The sequence below is a fragment of the Vanessa cardui genome, chromosome 1 (assembly GCF_905220365.1).
Source record: "Vanessa cardui chromosome 1, ilVanCard2.1, whole genome shotgun sequence".
NCBI lineage: Eukaryota > Metazoa > Arthropoda > Insecta > Lepidoptera > Nymphalidae > Vanessa > Vanessa cardui.
In genome coordinates, this window is record NC_061123.1 from 14,980,068 (window position 1) to 14,996,398 (window position 16,331).

General features: G+C 32.5%; 5 protein-coding genes across 6 annotated transcripts; 2 read left to right on the forward strand and 3 right to left on the reverse strand.

Annotated features, from left to right (window-relative positions):
- The first annotated feature begins 307 nt into the window (after positions 1-307).
- LOC124532256 (ribonucleoside-diphosphate reductase subunit M2) lies at positions 308-2,972 on the forward strand. 2 transcript variants are annotated; one of them, XM_047107056.1, is made up of 6 exons: positions 311-518; positions 597-824; positions 1,017-1,252; positions 1,531-1,759; positions 2,144-2,362; positions 2,484-2,969. In XM_047107056.1, exons 1-6 carry the CDS (start codon positions 459-461, stop codon positions 2,634-2,636), a joined length of 1,125 nt encoding a protein of 374 aa, XP_046963012.1. In that variant the 5' UTR covers positions 311-458; the 3' UTR covers positions 2,637-2,969. The 2 variants fall into 2 exon arrangements, with proteins under 2 accessions (XP_046963004.1, XP_046963012.1); XM_047107048.1 differs by having other exon boundaries at positions 308-824; positions 2,484-2,972.
- A 1,909-nt stretch (positions 2,973-4,881) lies between these two features.
- LOC124529698 (dolichyl-diphosphooligosaccharide--protein glycosyltransferase subunit 2) lies at positions 4,882-10,195 on the reverse strand. Its single transcript, XM_047103574.1, has 10 exons — positions 10,020-10,195; positions 9,560-9,741; positions 9,203-9,471; positions 7,851-8,012; positions 7,604-7,751; positions 7,031-7,467; positions 6,688-6,835; positions 6,127-6,271; positions 5,523-5,762; positions 4,882-5,112 (listed from the first exon to the last, which is right to left on the reverse strand). Exons 1-10 carry the CDS (start codon positions 10,030-10,032, stop codon positions 4,970-4,972), a joined length of 1,887 nt encoding a protein of 628 aa, XP_046959530.1. The 5' UTR covers positions 10,033-10,195; the 3' UTR covers positions 4,882-4,969.
- Positions 10,196-10,402: 207 nt separating this feature from the next.
- LOC124529705 (ATP synthase subunit g, mitochondrial) lies at positions 10,403-11,089 on the forward strand. Its single transcript, XM_047103586.1, has 2 exons — positions 10,403-10,608; positions 10,767-11,089. The coding sequence occupies exons 1-2, from the start codon at positions 10,572-10,574 to the stop codon at positions 11,024-11,026; spliced, it is 297 nt and encodes a 98-aa protein (XP_046959542.1). The 5' UTR covers positions 10,403-10,571; the 3' UTR covers positions 11,027-11,089.
- Positions 11,090-11,344: 255 nt separating this feature from the next.
- Positions 11,345-13,965, reverse strand: LOC124529611 (28S ribosomal protein S29, mitochondrial). Its single transcript, XM_047103419.1, has 8 exons — positions 13,768-13,965; positions 13,413-13,626; positions 13,068-13,160; positions 12,580-12,725; positions 12,227-12,387; positions 11,889-12,030; positions 11,728-11,820; positions 11,345-11,592 (listed from the first exon to the last, which is right to left on the reverse strand). Exons 1-8 carry the CDS (start codon positions 13,843-13,845, stop codon positions 11,404-11,406), a joined length of 1,116 nt encoding a protein of 371 aa, XP_046959375.1. The 5' UTR covers positions 13,846-13,965; the 3' UTR covers positions 11,345-11,403.
- A 645-nt stretch (positions 13,966-14,610) lies between these two features.
- On the reverse strand, positions 14,611-16,321 carry LOC124532748 (unconventional prefoldin RPB5 interactor). The gene is made up of 4 exons (XM_047107806.1): positions 16,163-16,321; positions 15,848-16,091; positions 15,180-15,780; positions 14,611-15,107 (listed from the first exon to the last, which is right to left on the reverse strand). Exons 1-4 carry the CDS (start codon positions 16,190-16,192, stop codon positions 14,648-14,650), a joined length of 1,335 nt encoding a protein of 444 aa, XP_046963762.1. The 5' UTR covers positions 16,193-16,321; the 3' UTR covers positions 14,611-14,647.
- Between the last annotated feature and the right edge of the window lie 10 nt (positions 16,322-16,331).

Genomic DNA, 16,331 nt, shown 5'->3' on the forward strand with positions numbered 1-16,331 from the left:
GAAATTAACAAAACAGTTCTCTATATTTTTCAACCATATTTGTGATTGGTCAAATTAGACGTTGAAAGGTGTGTTCTGAAACTAAATTTTTTAGTTCAAGTTTTTTAAAGCTTAGCTAAACTCCAAAACTGTAAGGAAATTATTCAAAAAATAACTAAAAATAACATCATTTATATAAGCATATTCTGACAACAACATTATTTGGAGTTTACTTCGATAACTACAACATGAATTTTTATCTCACAATTAGCCATGAAGTGGTTTATGAACGTATTTTATTTCCCGCCAAAAACGAAGTGCTGTCAGCTGTGAAACACTTGTTTGCCCCCATTAAAGTCGGTTGTTCCATTGATATTTAGCCATTTAGTTTTCTGCTGCGCGACCATTTAGTTTTATATAAATATTGACTGTTCATTTATACCTTAATAATAAGAAATAGTTGTGGTTATTTGTTTAAAATGTCTCTTTTAAACGATAAGGAGAATCTTCCCAATGGCATGAGCAATGTGAACCTAAAGGTTAGTAAGTTAATAGTTATTTATCAATTCTTGAATGTATTTGTAAATACGTTACTAAATTTTGTCATTACTTTACAGTCTCCTACGAAAAACGTTCTATCACCTCGCAATGGACCCGAAAAAGTTGAAAAGATGGAAATTGAGAAAGAACTTAAAGTACAGACATTTGACCCCCAGCTTGAACCACTATTGAGAGAAAATCCTCGCCGCTTTGTTATATTTCCAATCCAGTATCCTGATATTTGGCAAATGTATAAAAAAGCCGAAGCCTCTTTCTGGACTGTTGAAGAAGTTGACCTATCTAAGGTTTTATTATTTAATAATTTTATAGCTTAGTGAATTATTAAATTTATTTAGGCAGAAACTAGTTTCTTCATGTTATATTAAAGTTTTTATGTTACTTAAAAAATTATGTTTGCACAATATTTCGTAACTTATTGTTCTGTGCAAATTATTTAAAAATAAGTAACTTTACTCAACACACCGTTTCTTAAACAGGACCTGAGTGACTGGGAGAGCTTAAAAGACTGTGAAAAGCATTTTATCAAACATGTGCTAGCTTTCTTTGCTGCATCAGATGGGATAGTGAATGAGAATCTAGTGGAACGCTTCTCCCAGGAGGTGCAGGTGCCCGAAGCAAGATTCTTTTACGGATTTCAAATTGCCATGGAAAATGTCCATTCTGAGATGTACTCACTTCTAATTGATACTTACATCAGAGATCCCAAAGAAAGGTAATACAATAGATAATTATCATTGTAGTTGCTTTCAATAGGTAAAAATTCTAATCACATCTGTAGAAAATGGATGAATAGCTTTAGTCACCATGAGATAATTGATTTTCATTTGTTTATTTTTAATTAGTTACACCATTTAGTAAACCAAAACATAAGTTGCAATAATATTATCATAACTTAAATGAATAGATACTGTCCCCAAATAAACGACTATGTTTTATATCATAGTACATTTATCATCTTGTTAAAAAAATTAATGTATTCAAATAATCCAGGGACTTCTTATTCAATGCAATTGAGACGCTACCCTGTGTGAAGAAGAAGGCTGATTGGGCTCTACAATGGATTGCAAGCAAAACTGCCACTTTCGGTGAACGTATTATAGCATTTGCAGCAGTTGAAGGCATATTTTTCTCTGGAAGCTTTGCATCTATATTCTGGCTTAAGAAACGTGGACTCATGCCAGGATTGACCTTCAGTAATGAACTTATTTCTCGGGATGAGGTGTGTATTTTTAACCAATATTTAAAAATTTTCTTGTCTGTAGATCTTTGTGGTTATCCTGTTTAGTCTGTGATTCTCTTACCTTTGCATAAAATTATAAAATATGTTGCCTTAATACATAAAATTAATCATCTTGCATATCATTTACTAACACAGAATTAACTTGCACAAATAGATGTACATTTTTAAATGTATGATAGAGAAATTGTTTTGATGAAGTGTTAAAACATTTTTTATATTTGTATCAGTTAAACTGAATTTCCAAGAAAATGTTGTATGTTAATATATGGAACATTGCAACTGTCCTGTCACTTACATGAATCATGGTAAATCTTTCCACTGTAATCTGTCTACTTTAATCTCAAGTACTTTATCAAATTACAGGGTCTCCACACAGACTTTGCATGTTTAATGTTCAAGCATTTAGTACAGAAACCTAGCAAAGAATGTGTATTAAACGTTATTAAGGATGCAGTAGTTATTGAGCAGGAGTTCTTGACTGATGCCTTACCTGTCCGACTTCTGGGTATGAATTGTGAACTCATGTCAAACTACATTGAGTTTGTAGCTGATCGGCTACTTGTTGAATTGATAGGCGAAAAGGTAAGTTACAAAATTAAAGGTATAAGTTTTATTTGTGATGAAAGAAATAAAAAATATAGAGCATATTACATACAAGTTGTTAGCTTATATTGTTACTTAATATTTCTTGTTTATTTTACAGTATTACAATACCAAGAATCCATTTGACTTCATGAATCTCATCTCCCTGGAAGGGAAAACAAATTTCTTTGAGAAAAAAGTTGGTGAATACCAGAAATGGGGAGTTATGGCTAACCCCAATGACAATGTATTTACTTTGGATGCAGAGTTTTAAGTCATTTCATATGATGATGATACTAATGACTTGCACAGTATTAAATATACCAGTTAAATTACCTTGACTTAGCCCTTTGATGTTCATTCCAACATTAAGGCAAGTGCACACATTATTGCCTATAAAACAATTAATTTTACATTGATTGGATTTATATCAATGTGACTTTCATACTTACTGAGAAATTGATGTACCTAATATTAGATTAAGTAAATAAGATAATATAATATTTTAATATTAATATAAGTAGTACATAAATTAAGTTTGTAATAATAATATCAATTCATTATCAATTGTGAAACAGTTAGTGAAGCATACTAATTGTAATTGATTGATTATATTTAGATAATTTGTGATATAATGTAATTTTCTATTTTCAATAAAGAATTTTTATTATAAGAAAAACTGAGTTTGTTTTGAGTCGTCTTAACTTTTAAAATATATTTTTTATGAATGATCTAGAAAATACGCTAAGCGCATTAATAAACCTTTTAAAAGATCCTTTTAAAATCAAGTTCATAAATTATTTTTTTTTAAAAATAACACCGATTGAAATTGGCTGATTGTAGGTATGTAAATATTTCTACATTTTGTTTTTCACTCAAAATCGTCCGTCTTCAATAATACGTATTTCAATCGAATTATATTATCACTTTGAAGTTGGTGTTATTTTTTTAATAAAATATTTTATTTTACTCTTTTTAGTGTTATTTTCCCAAAATAGAAATTAAAAGTCCTCATTTAACAAATGGTTATTTATTGATTATTTCAAAAAAGCGCTGAACCTATTTCAATAAAACTTATATGGGACCACTTCTGGAGCATGATATACCACACAATAACATAACAAAAGAAATGTTTAGTGAACCTGTACTTCTCTTCATAAAAGCTACAAAGAGGAGTATAAATCCATATATTAATGTTGAAAGAACTATTTCCTAACAAAATAATTAATATACGCGATTGAAATCCGTAATAACTAGTTTTATATAAATATTTCCTAACTCCTATTAATTGAGGACTTACACCTTTCATCATCAGCTCGCAGTAAAAAATTATGATTGCCAGAAGCAAATGCCAATATAACTTCAGAAAATATGTAAAACACGTTACATGTGCCTATAAAATTTGAGGGTTCCCCTCGATTTATCCAGGATCACATCATCAGAGTCTGATATCCTCATCATGGTACCATTTCAGGAGTATCTTCTTTCTAACAAAAAAAAATCATCAAAATCGGTTGATAAATGGCGAAGTAATCGGCGAACAAACATAAAAAAAAAAGAAAATATACCGGTCGAATTGAGAACACTCCTTTTTTTGAAGTCGCTTAATTGTCATTTATAATCCCGACAAAATAAACTTCACTGGATTTAATGCAGTACAATTTAAATAATCATATTCATAAATATTACTAAAAATTATTAATTGATTGTTACAAAAACATGAAACAGCCATATACTTCACTAATTTACAATTACAATTGCACAGCGTGCTAGAGATTACTCTCGATTTTATATTTGTATAAAATTCTTGGAAAAAAAACTAACAATAATTTTGGAAGGCCTTTGTCCTAGGCTGTTGAGGGACCACACTCAACGAATATTCTACCGAGAAACAACATTGAGTAATGTGGTGTTCCGGTTAGAAGGTCGAATGTGCCATTGTAACTACGGGCGCAATGATGGCGCCAACTCCCAAGGTTTCGTATCAGTGACATAAGGAATGGTTCACAGTTTTTTACAGCGTCAACATCTATGGGCGGTTATGCCCTTTCGTCAACCAATATTGTTAAACGTGTAGCTAAAATAAAATTTGTTAATTCTGATTACATTTTTTTTATCATTTTTACATATTACATACATTACCTACACGGACGTTCGAGCTATATGGCTATTTGAGGTGAAATGAGATAAAGGCTTTAACTGGTTGTTTACCTTCCATCAACAACAGATATCACACCGCAGTCTCAAAAACGATAGCAAATAACGCCTCACTTCAATATAAACAAATAAGTGTATAACACCCTTATTTCAAACATGTATACTACATGCCAAGATATCTGTGTGAGTGTTTGAAAACTGTAGAAATATTCATACAATCATGCAGCAAATGTACGGTTATTCATAAACAAATTAAAATTGTAATTTAAATTCAAAGTTCTCACATGAAGGATGTAAATAATTATTAAGGCATCAATCTTTTGGGACCATCATTTATTGCCAATTGAAATAAATAGCGCCACTAGAACCTATATTTTGTGTGACATTTATTTGTACAAAATACAAACAACTAAAATTAAAGGTATAATTTATTGCTAAATTATTATAGTACTAGCGCGAGGCCTTGTCCCTAACGAGACCACGCAGCAACCGGTGACCGGACAGGAATGTGACGGCACCCAGCGGCAACAGGTACCGCAGCGTCTCGAACATCGTCAGCTGCAGCCACAGCATGCCGTACAGTGCCAGGGAACCTGCGCACCGAGACAATAATAAATACTAGTTGAATATCATAGTAAAAAGCAATATTAAATAATAATCGAATATATTTTTATACATCAATGACGCTGATATTGCTTTTAAGACGACCTGGACGTCCCTGGTCGAGTGGTGTGTACACCAGTTTTCATGGGTACGCCACTCCGAGGTCCCGGGTTCGATTCCCGAATGAGTCGATGTAGACTACCATAAGTTTTCTATGTTGTCTTGGTTCTGGGTGTTTGTAGTACCGTCGTTACTTCTGATTTTCCATAACACAAGTACTTTAGCTACTTACATTAGGATCAGAGTAATGTATGTGATGTTGTCTCATATTTATTTATTTATTTTTATTATTTTGTTTCTTGTAAAGCAGTTCCTCTGATCTGATGAACTATTTACATACCTCCTAGCGCAACGTGGAACAGCAGTGCGGTGAGGGCGGGCAGCGGCAGCGGCGGGAACAGCGAGAAGTTGAGACCGAGCCGCGCCCACAGCAGCAGCAGCAGCAGCAGCGGCGCGCCGCACGCCAGCGCGAACACGTCCGACACCAGGCGCGACGGCCGCGCCTCCGCCGACCGGAACTCGTGCGCGATCTCCGGCAGCGGCCCGCGATACGGGCTCCTCGTCGTCTTCACTGGTTCTCCTGTGGATATATATCGGACCCGTTACTAGATGTAGTTACGTAGTGTCTAGTAAAAACACGAAAATTGTGTTTCGGCAATTAAATAATTGACTGTTATTTATTTCTGAAATATTTCGCTCCCTTGAGTTGTGGTGCACAGTTGGGTTACGCCATGGTGGTTATACAAGCAGCTTACGATACTTTTCTTATTAACAGACCAGACTGTGCGAGCCACATCAGGGTAACATGGTCAAACTTCCCTTTTAGGAGGTCAATGTCTATTTAACTGAGATTAAGAACATTTCCTTGCGTTCCAAATATACTAATATGTACTCAGGCTAGTGGGGGGGGGGGGTGTGGAGATTGAACACGAGCGCGTACGCACCGACTGCGTTGTCGCGGGCGAAGTTGAGCACGAGGTCGGCGAGCGTCCAGGCGAGCGGCGCGGCCACGGCGCTGTCGCCGAGCATCACGCTGAGCTCGTGCGCGCCGCCGCTGTGCTGCAGGTGCGCCGACATCGCGCCCACGTTCTGCGGAACCAAACAAGCGAAATCTTTATCTGCGGCGATTTAGCTTTTTATACAATTACTTGGTGGTAGGGCTTCGTGCAAGCCCGTCTGGGTAGGTACCACCCACTCATCAGTTATTCTACCGCCAAACAACAGTACTCAGTATTGTTGTGTTCCGGTCTGAAGGGTGAGTGAGCCAGTGTAACTACAGGCACAAGGGACATAACATCTTAGTTCCCAAGGTTGGTGGCACATTGACGATGTAAGGAATAGTTAATAATTCTTACAACGTTAATGTCTATGGGCGATGGTGACCACTTACCATCAGGTGGCCCATATGCCCGTCCGCCAACCTATACGATAAAAAAAAAAAAAAGTGCAAGGGACGGAGCTGATATGTGATAAGATGTATTTGTCAAGTTTGTACGGCAACTCACCAGTTCCACTTTGTAGGTGCCGGCGGCGTCGGGCTCGGCCACGTAGATGGCTTCGTAGGGCGCGTTGGCGGGCGCGATGCGCACAAAGGCTTGCTGCACCACCACTGGTTTGTTCCACTTGTCGCGCACCGTGAACTTCAGGGTCACCCTGGTACAATTCACATTTATTAACCCTATTTAATTAAAGGTCTCGATTCGACAACGAACAATCAAGTGGACTGAGTATCTTTTCTACTGAGATACTATAAGAATTAAGGAATTGTATAAAATTTTGTAAACCTAAATAAAAGTAATTTAACAGAATCTTTAATAAAAACTTTCAAAAATAGAAATATATACTAACTTTTGCAAGTGATCAGCTTGTAATTTTTCCGACAACTTATTGGGATATGTAACAGTTGTCACTTTGGGACTTGTTGTGCCATCGACGTCACCAATTCCAACCTCGATGCTCGAAACTTGAATTTCACCCAACACCGCAATGTTGAAGTTGGCCGATTTCGTCCCCGCACTGAGCGAGATCTTATATAGACCATGTTGAGACTTTATTTTACTAAGGTTAAGTATGAAAGTTGTCGGTTCATTTGATTTTTGTGTCAACGGCTGCTTCGAAAGGACCACTACGTCGTCTGCGAGTCTGGTACCGGATTGAGCGATTACTTCATCAGGTTTGAGGTTGGGGATCGGTCTTCCGATGAGATCAGTGACGGAGAATTCTATCGAGTCGGAATCCGAAGTGATGAATTTCTTGTCTTTAAAAACAATGCTAATTGGAGTTGGCTGAAACAATTTAAATTACTTGTGTTAGTTTTTTCGGTAAGAGCTCAAGTATAATTTTCAAATCAACTATATACTACACTACAATTGAGAATACCATGTTTTGGCTTTATATATGGCAATAAATGCGAGCCCGTACCTGGTCGCCGGCGAGATCGGAGGCCGCCTCCAGCAGCAGCGCGGCGCCGCGCGGTGACGTCACGGAGCGCCGCGACAGCAGGTAGGCGCCGAACTTGTAGCGCTGCTCCGTCGACAGCGGGGACGGCTTGCCCAACGACTTGTAGGTTCTGCAACGAAACGACACCTTAGAATCTTTCTCCAATTACGCCATTTATTGCAATGACGTCTTATGCGGCTGCAACGACCCAATCAGATCTGATAATTACCTGATAATAGTGCTAAGTACGAGTGAGGTAACAGGCAATCCCCCGTCGAAGTGCAGCGAGCGGCCGTCGGTTTCGTCGGCGGCGAGAAGTGCGCTCTCCGCATGAGTGGCAGTCCAAGCGGTACATCCGATGTGTTCACAGAGCGCAAACACGTAACCGTAACTGTTATAAGAATTCAAATAATTAATAAAAAATTTCTTTAAAATAATATATAAACTATTATTTATATAAATTATTAGTGTTATTTTATAAATATTTTATAGAAGATGTTTTAGCCTGTAAGAGTGACGGACTATATAATATATTTAAAATTTAAATATATATATGTATATAGAATGAGATACTTTGTATTTTATAAAGTGTTGGCTTCCTAAATAAACAAAGTGATTGATAGTTATTAGAATAAGGAAATAACCAAACAAAATGAACACTTTTACTATAATATGAAACATTATTTTTAATTTTTTAATTATTTTTCATATGAAACTGGTCATAATTAGACGAAGCCGCAAAAAACAATTTTTATGTTATCTTTGTAAATACATTACAATAAATGTTCTTTAAAAAAATAACGCAGAATGTGGATAATTTCCTTTTATATGAAATTGGCAAACAATAATAAATGTTAGAAAATGATATTAATGTATTTCTTATTAATATTTAATAAAAAAGCTTATTGTAAATCAAATCTTCATTATTATAATAATATCGAAGTAGAATTGTGCTCATAAGACTTTCCTCAGAGAAAAAATACAGTGAAACCTGGTTAAGTGGGACCTGGTGAGAAACCTCTAATATTGAGAACTCCAATCTCTGTTAATGGGACTTTTTGAACCTGGTTACATGAGATTTGGATTCTAAGACTTTATCAATGTTTACCTCTATAATTCAGACTCTTTAACTCAATAACCTGTATAAGTGAGACAAACTTTAGACAGTATTTCGAAATGTCAAATATTGATAATTCTAATATTTTTTATCAAATTTATTCTATTGAGAAACAAGTTTCAGCAACCAGCAATCAAGTGCAAACAAACATAACCTAAATTTAAGTCATAAACTACCGTATTTTTTTTTTCAGTGCATTACATTATGTTTGTAAATTCATACCTAAATAAAATTCATAACACTAAAATTATGCATTTTTATTAATATTTCCACCTCTAAAATGGTATAATGGCACATTTGAACCTCTGTAAGAGGCTCCTTCTGTAAGTGAGACAACTATAATTTTAAATTTGCTTAATTGGAAAACTGGATTATTGGAAACCCTTAATAATTGGTACATATGTCTTGGTCCCTTGTGATCCCAATTACAGGTTTCACAGTATTAATGTAAAAAAAATACTTACTTTGCTGGGGAATCATCTTTCTTCAACAATTGAATAAGATTTTTGAGACTGTCTTCCTTATCATACACTGAGCCTTTTCCTAAAGCTTTCAGTGAGTACACTGCATGATATAAGTCTGGTATGGTTGCATCTTTCTTATCTAATACTTGTGTGGGAGCACTAAGTACATCAGGCTTAAGTGAATTCTGGCAACCTGACAATTCTGCTGCATTTGTTAAATGGAATATTTGTTCAATATTTTTTATGTCATATTTGGTACTTTGTATGACCTGAAATATAATTGATTGTTAAATTTATTGATCTTATAAATGGTTACTATTAAACTATTGTATTAAATGTAATCAGAATTTCACTTACATTACAGACATCTGGTATTTTAGCATTAAGTTTCTTAAGCCCTTTGAGGGAATAATAAAGTGTGCTGATATCTTTACTTTTCACACCCTCTTCAAGTATCCCTTGAAGCCGTTTTACATCTACAGTTCCTTGTAAAATCGCATGGCTAACCGCAAACACGCTTAGCAACAGTAGTGGTAGACCTGCAATAGGGTTAATAATTATTGTATATGCCTTTAGAAGCCGGTGATAACTCTTGTAAGAATGACGTGGCTTTAGTAAATCGATAACAAAATAACAATGTTACAGAAGCACAACAAAATGTATATTAAACAATAAGTATGGAATATTATTATTAATCGTTGAACAAATTAATAAAACCAGCACTTTTGGTGGTATCTATTAGGAAAAACTACATACAAATGACAACGACAGCCACGCGAAGCGCGTGAACTTCATAAAAAAAAACATTTATACTCACAACAACGGGTCATTGTGAAGAGAAACACAAACTACAAGAAATAAAGTAGCTTCTGTTTCTCTTAATTTAATAAGTTTTTTAGGGATTTGTATTTGAATTGTGAAAAATAAATCTACTCATAATATTTGAACGCCGGTTTCTCTTTGACAGAAAATGATCGACGTAGCATGAAAATGTTGCAAGTTTCTATAATATCGCTTATCACACAGAATATTATTTTTTCTACGCCGTTATCTAACTTTATGAATAGTGCTTGATTAGTTTATAAGAAATTAATATTTAAAATAACTTTAATATGTATTAGCACCATTTTTTTTTCTCTTAATTAGTTTTACAATCAAGATTTAATTGCGAAAAGTATCCTTCGACTCTTCACACAGTACATAACTACTAACTATACATAAAAGGTTTGCTCTTGATTATTGACACTGACTTTTATTTGACAGAAATCCATACTTTGCAGTTTGCGCTTTTCGACTCCCAATTCTTATTCCAAATTTAAATAGAGGAGTTACTGCATTCACCTGTTTTAATTATTTACTATTAATCAACATGGCTGCAGTCGCTAAAGTGCCGGTACTAATTAACAGTAAGTTATTGTTATTTTTTTATATTCGTAAATTTCTTAAGTTATGTAATTTATGTACGAGACATAGGTTATATTTTTACTGATTGATTTCAGCTTATATTTTATTTTTAAATTTTGTATATTGAACACACTTAAAAATAAGATTAATCAATTTTCAGCGGCTATTGCCAACTTCAGGCCGAAATTTAACATCTTTATGAAATACGCAAAGGTGGAATTGGCACCACCAAAACTTGGCGAAATACCTCAGATTAAAGCTGGCATTGGGAAATTGATGAGCAGCGCTAAGAGCGGGTCATGGAAACAACTGACTGTCAAACAAGCCACCCTAAATACCCTGGTCGGTTTTGAGGTGCTGTTTTGGTTTTATGTTGGAGAATGTATTGGAAAGCGTCACATTGTCGGTTACAAAGTCTAAGTTTTCGTTAAGTGTACAACTGTAGATACAATATATGGCAAATTAAATTATTAAAAAGGAAAATATGTATTTATTGTAGCTGTTTTTACAGCATATCCCAATATTTTCATCTACCCTAATATTAAAACAATTTTAATTTATAATTTTACCATTTCTTAATTAAAACAAAAATGAACTGTGCTGATGATTTAAAACAAAGTATTATGATTGATTACTTTTTAACTCATATAGATTTTTTTCATTAGAACATGTTGTATCATAATATAATATTCCTTAAATTTATAGTTAACTGGGAATTTTAAATGAAATAAATAGAAGTAGTTACCAAACATATTTAATACTAATGTCTACATTTACAACATAAAATAAATATTTTTTTATAAAGGTGCACATAGTTCCATAAACTTATAAGGATTGCAGGCACTAGCGAGTTTGAGTTCACTTTCTGTTTCAGGAGGGCCTCTCAACCAAAGTCTGTCTCTATAATAACTAGCACAGCTCATAAATTCCCGTTCACTGTATCTCCCAACTTCTACGGGAACAAACGGGTCAATGTGTTCAAATCCCTGAAAAATTGCAATTAATATGTTAATGATATACATTTCTTTATATTAAAAGTTTGTTTAAATAACATTCAAATTAGTCTGTTTTGTCTCCTTTCAAAATAAAATATGTGACAAAGTACTTAATTAAACTAGAACCTTTTTATAAAGTAGATATTTAGGCAAATGACTCTCTTGGTGATCCTGTGACACACCCAATTGGTCAGCTGTAAGAATGATAACACCATTGACCTATAAAAAAAGTAAAAATTAAAATTTTATCAAAATATGTTGACTAGTTTTTTTAATTAAAAACTAACCCAATCATTTTTTGTAATTTCCATAAATGACTTTGTAAGTGTGACTTCTTCAGGAGTAACTTTTTTCTTAGTTGGCGTACTGAGCCTCGTAAGAGGATAGAAAAATGTGTTAAAACCATCTATAGCTACAAATGTTTTGCATCTGAAACATAAAGGTAGAACATATTAAGTAAATTATTATGTTTAATTAAAAAAGAAAAATTCACATATATTTAAATATTTTTATAATAATTAAGATCAAGTTTTGTAAAAATGACTATAGTTTATTAAAAATTTAGTGACCATCTCTGTTCATAGACCTAGATAAGGTGAAAATAATTAATAAAGTTGTTTCTCACTGTTTACTATTTGATAAAATTTTAATTTCGCTTATGAGCGCGTCAATGACGTCACAGGCGTATTTCACACGTGTAATCCCGTGCTCAATTAGCTCTGATAATGGTGCACCTTCTGGAGTCTTCTCCCGTTTGCTCCATACATATTCTTTTGAAATTTTTAACTGTAGATGAAAAGATAAAAATGTTTACACAAATTTACTTCTTAATTAAGCTATAACCATGTATTTTTATTTTTAAACACCAAATCAAGTTAAACAATAGTAGCTATTGTACCAATCTAACCACTGGTATATAACAAAACATAAATATAATAGCTGAATCTATGAACATTTTTATAATTAATCTTCACTTACATTACCCTTCTTTAGAAGAACCTGGTTTTGCATTTTAAAGTGGAGTAGCCATGCTGCACCATCAAGGGGTAAGTCAACAAGGCCTTCATGAGTTTGTGAATTAGACATCTCTTTGTGGCGTGGCACACGTCGTAACCATTCAGATACTATCAAATTTAAAAATATTTTTTATCAATTGTTTTTTTTATGCATACTTATTATATTAATTTATGGATTTAAAAAAAGCATTTAAAAATGAAATATATAATATTCTATTTTTATTATGATAATATCAAATTCATCATCCTTCTTTTATATTCAATTCATAATCTTCGCTGATTCTTATATTATAGTTACTTAAGTTGGACCGTATAAACAGCTTGTTTCCTTTGTAGAGATTTTTTCAGTAAACCCAAGAAGGAAACAGTAGAATAAAGAATTTGTTTTATTGTCCAAAATTATGTCGGCAAATTTAGCTTTGTTTTACAAATATGAAATATTCTGCTCACCCCAAGGAACATGGACTATGAGATATCCATCTTCATAAGCGTAATGAAGTAGGTGGGCCAAAGTCAATGACTTACCAGCTCCTATCTCACCATCTGATATATTGCTAAGGGGTATTATTTTATATTGTTGACTTCTAAGACTATTACAATAATGTGTTAAAGGCCAATAAAGCTTTACTTCATGCATAATAAGAATAGTTATTGATAGTATTTTTATTAGTAATAGCATATGTAATATAATAAAAAAAATATATATATATTATTTTTTTAGTTTCTTTTTTGGTATGTAGTTTTCTTGGAGACCTTTACTACATTTTAATTCATAGATAATTTTTAAAAGGATACATAACATATACCGAATAACTGGTTTATCAAAATCTGTTGCTTTTATGCAGTTAATTATATCCAGAGCAGGAAGACGAACCATCAGGGATGTTTCTGTGAAAGTCTTAGTCTGTTTCATGTAGCTTTTAGGAAGTCCACCGTGACCAAACAATTGCTTACACACATCATTGTTCACTGTGTAAAACAATCCAATCTGATTTTCGTTTTGTTTAGACTAAAAAAAAATTATAAATTTAAGCTTTAATTAAAATTTAAGATGCAATGATCTTATGTTATTATACCAAAGATATTATAATATAAAAATTATATTCAAAAACATTCAAATCACTATAATTATTTGAAAAATGTTACTTACGGGTGAAGTTTCTGTTGTTCTAAAGGTAACCGCCTGAGAATACCGCCGCGACAAAAATCTTAAATTACGAGATAACATTGTTTTTACTTTTTGCTCAATTAAAATTAAGCATATATATTTATAAATCAATTGAAAGATGTAAATCAATATTTCTTAATCATAACCTCCAATTCAAATACAACTTTTAACCATAGAAAATAGAAACAATCATAAGAGCTGTCAATGTCACAAAATTTGGTTATATCTTTACTTTTTGAAAAGGCAAAAAAAATTGATTATACAGCATTATACCTGGGCGGTTAGGTAGAAGTATTGCGATTTTTTACAAAATACATATTTAAAGATAAATATAATACTAATTACTCAAGCAGAATTAAAATATTTTTATAACTATATGAAAATATTTTATTCGTTACCTGAATTTATGATCATGTTATGAATTTTATTGTGTGATTCTATTTAGATAATTGATTCGTTTAAAATAATATGTACTCAAAAGCCTTTAGTGACTTTGTTTAAATCACATAGTAACTATTGCTCAACCTTAAAATACATTTAATTCAACAATCATTTTAAGTGTTACTAAATTTAATAGCTATAAATTAATAATTTAAGAATAATATTTAAATATATACATATTTTAGTTACTATTTTATATTAAACTAGTAAGTTAGTGACCAAAATGGTTAGCATATGGTTTAAAATAGCTAAACGTATTCAAAATGCCCCATTCCCAAGATATGACCAAGATATATAGGACTTAGTCATTCATATTCGAAATATATTTTTTTAAATCCAATGACTACAATGATACCCTATAAATAGGTATATAAAAACAATATATAGCCAAAATGAACATTTAATTCATCAATAAAAAATATTATTGTAATTTTTGTTGCTGTCTTCTTTTTTTGAAGAGACTTTTTGGTCTATCTTCACTATCTACCTTATTTTGATTCTGATCCGTTTTTTCTATAACATCATTGATACAAATTGTCTTTTTTTCAATTTTTTTGACTGAGTGGACTTTATTATCCATTTCAGCAGAAATTAAATTCTCATTTTGAATATCAATATTATCATATTTTGATTTCCTTAAAATTGATGTTGTTGCATTAGCAAAAAGATTTGAGAAGGCATCATATATATCGCTAGGTTTTGTAATGCCTTTCTTTGGATCATATTGGTCTTTAGATGATTCAAAGTCTGAATGCTTAAAATTTATATCTATTGTTTCATTGTCTTCTTCATCAGCAAATGTAATACTTTTTTTTATCCTGTTTGATTTATCATCATGTTTACTATCGTCTTCACTGCTTTCTTCTAAAATATCATCCAACCTAAAAAAAATAATTAATTATTGTTTTGTTTCATGCTTAGATATTATTTAAATTTTACTAAAAGCAATATACCTGTCCATTTCATCTTCCAGCTCATCAAGCTGTTCTATTTCATCTAATCTGGATAATAAATCATTTTCAGTTTTACTTTGAACCCGTTGTCTATTTTTCATTTCAGTTAATTTAATTTCCAACATTTTTTGCCTATCTATAACTTGTTCTAACAAATCTATTTTGGATGTCTGTTTCGGAATATTATGAGTAATATGTGCTTCTTGTTGTTCTTTTTTCTCTGTTACAATATTACTAACGTCATCTTCTTTGATAATGAAAGAATCATAACTATTTTCTTCACTTTCATCAATACTGTCGTGATTTGTTGTATTGTCTAATTCATTTTCCAGTTCTTCCTGAAGTTCAAGTTCTTCTAATCTCAGCCACAGCTCCTCATCAGTCATTTGATTTGATGGCTCCTCATGTGTTTTGCTTTTACCCTGTTTGTATTGTTTCACTTTCTCTTTATGATGTTTCCGCCAAGCCAGATCCTCTTCCTCACTGCACACTTCAATTAAATTTTGACCAGCATTCTCATGAAAATTTTCTTTACCAAATGAAACTTGCCTTTCAAGGTATTCTTTTTCTTTATAGTACTCTTCAAGTTTTGATTTTGCATCTGTTAAAATAAATAATGCTTATAATAATATTCTAAACCATCTAAATAAAATATCTCAAAAAGTAACCTTTAATTCTATGTTGTCTTAAAATCTCGGCCTGTTTAATAGAACATTTCGCGAAGTAGTCAGCGCCGAGTGCTACAGTTACTTCATTAGTGTGTTTCAAATCTCCTCGAAATAATATTTTATTTCCTATGGGAACTAAAATTGGTACTTTTAATTTTTCAGAATAAACAGTGAAATCTAGGTTATTCAGATTCTGTAAATAGTCTTCCCAAAACCGAATGTTCTTCTCATTTTCAAGTAAACTCTGTAAATTTAAGAAATTCGTTAAGTATTATAGAGATTTTAAAATTTAAATTTGAGTTACATTATACTTACTTTTTCATAGATACCTCTGAGAATATCCATTTGTTTAAATTTAAATATAACCTTACGAACACGTTAAATTTGAAACGAAACAACAATTAAGATCAACTCAAAGAATAATAAAAAAACACCCTTATAATTTCAAACCAGACATAAAACAGCTGATTTTGACGTCTAGGCT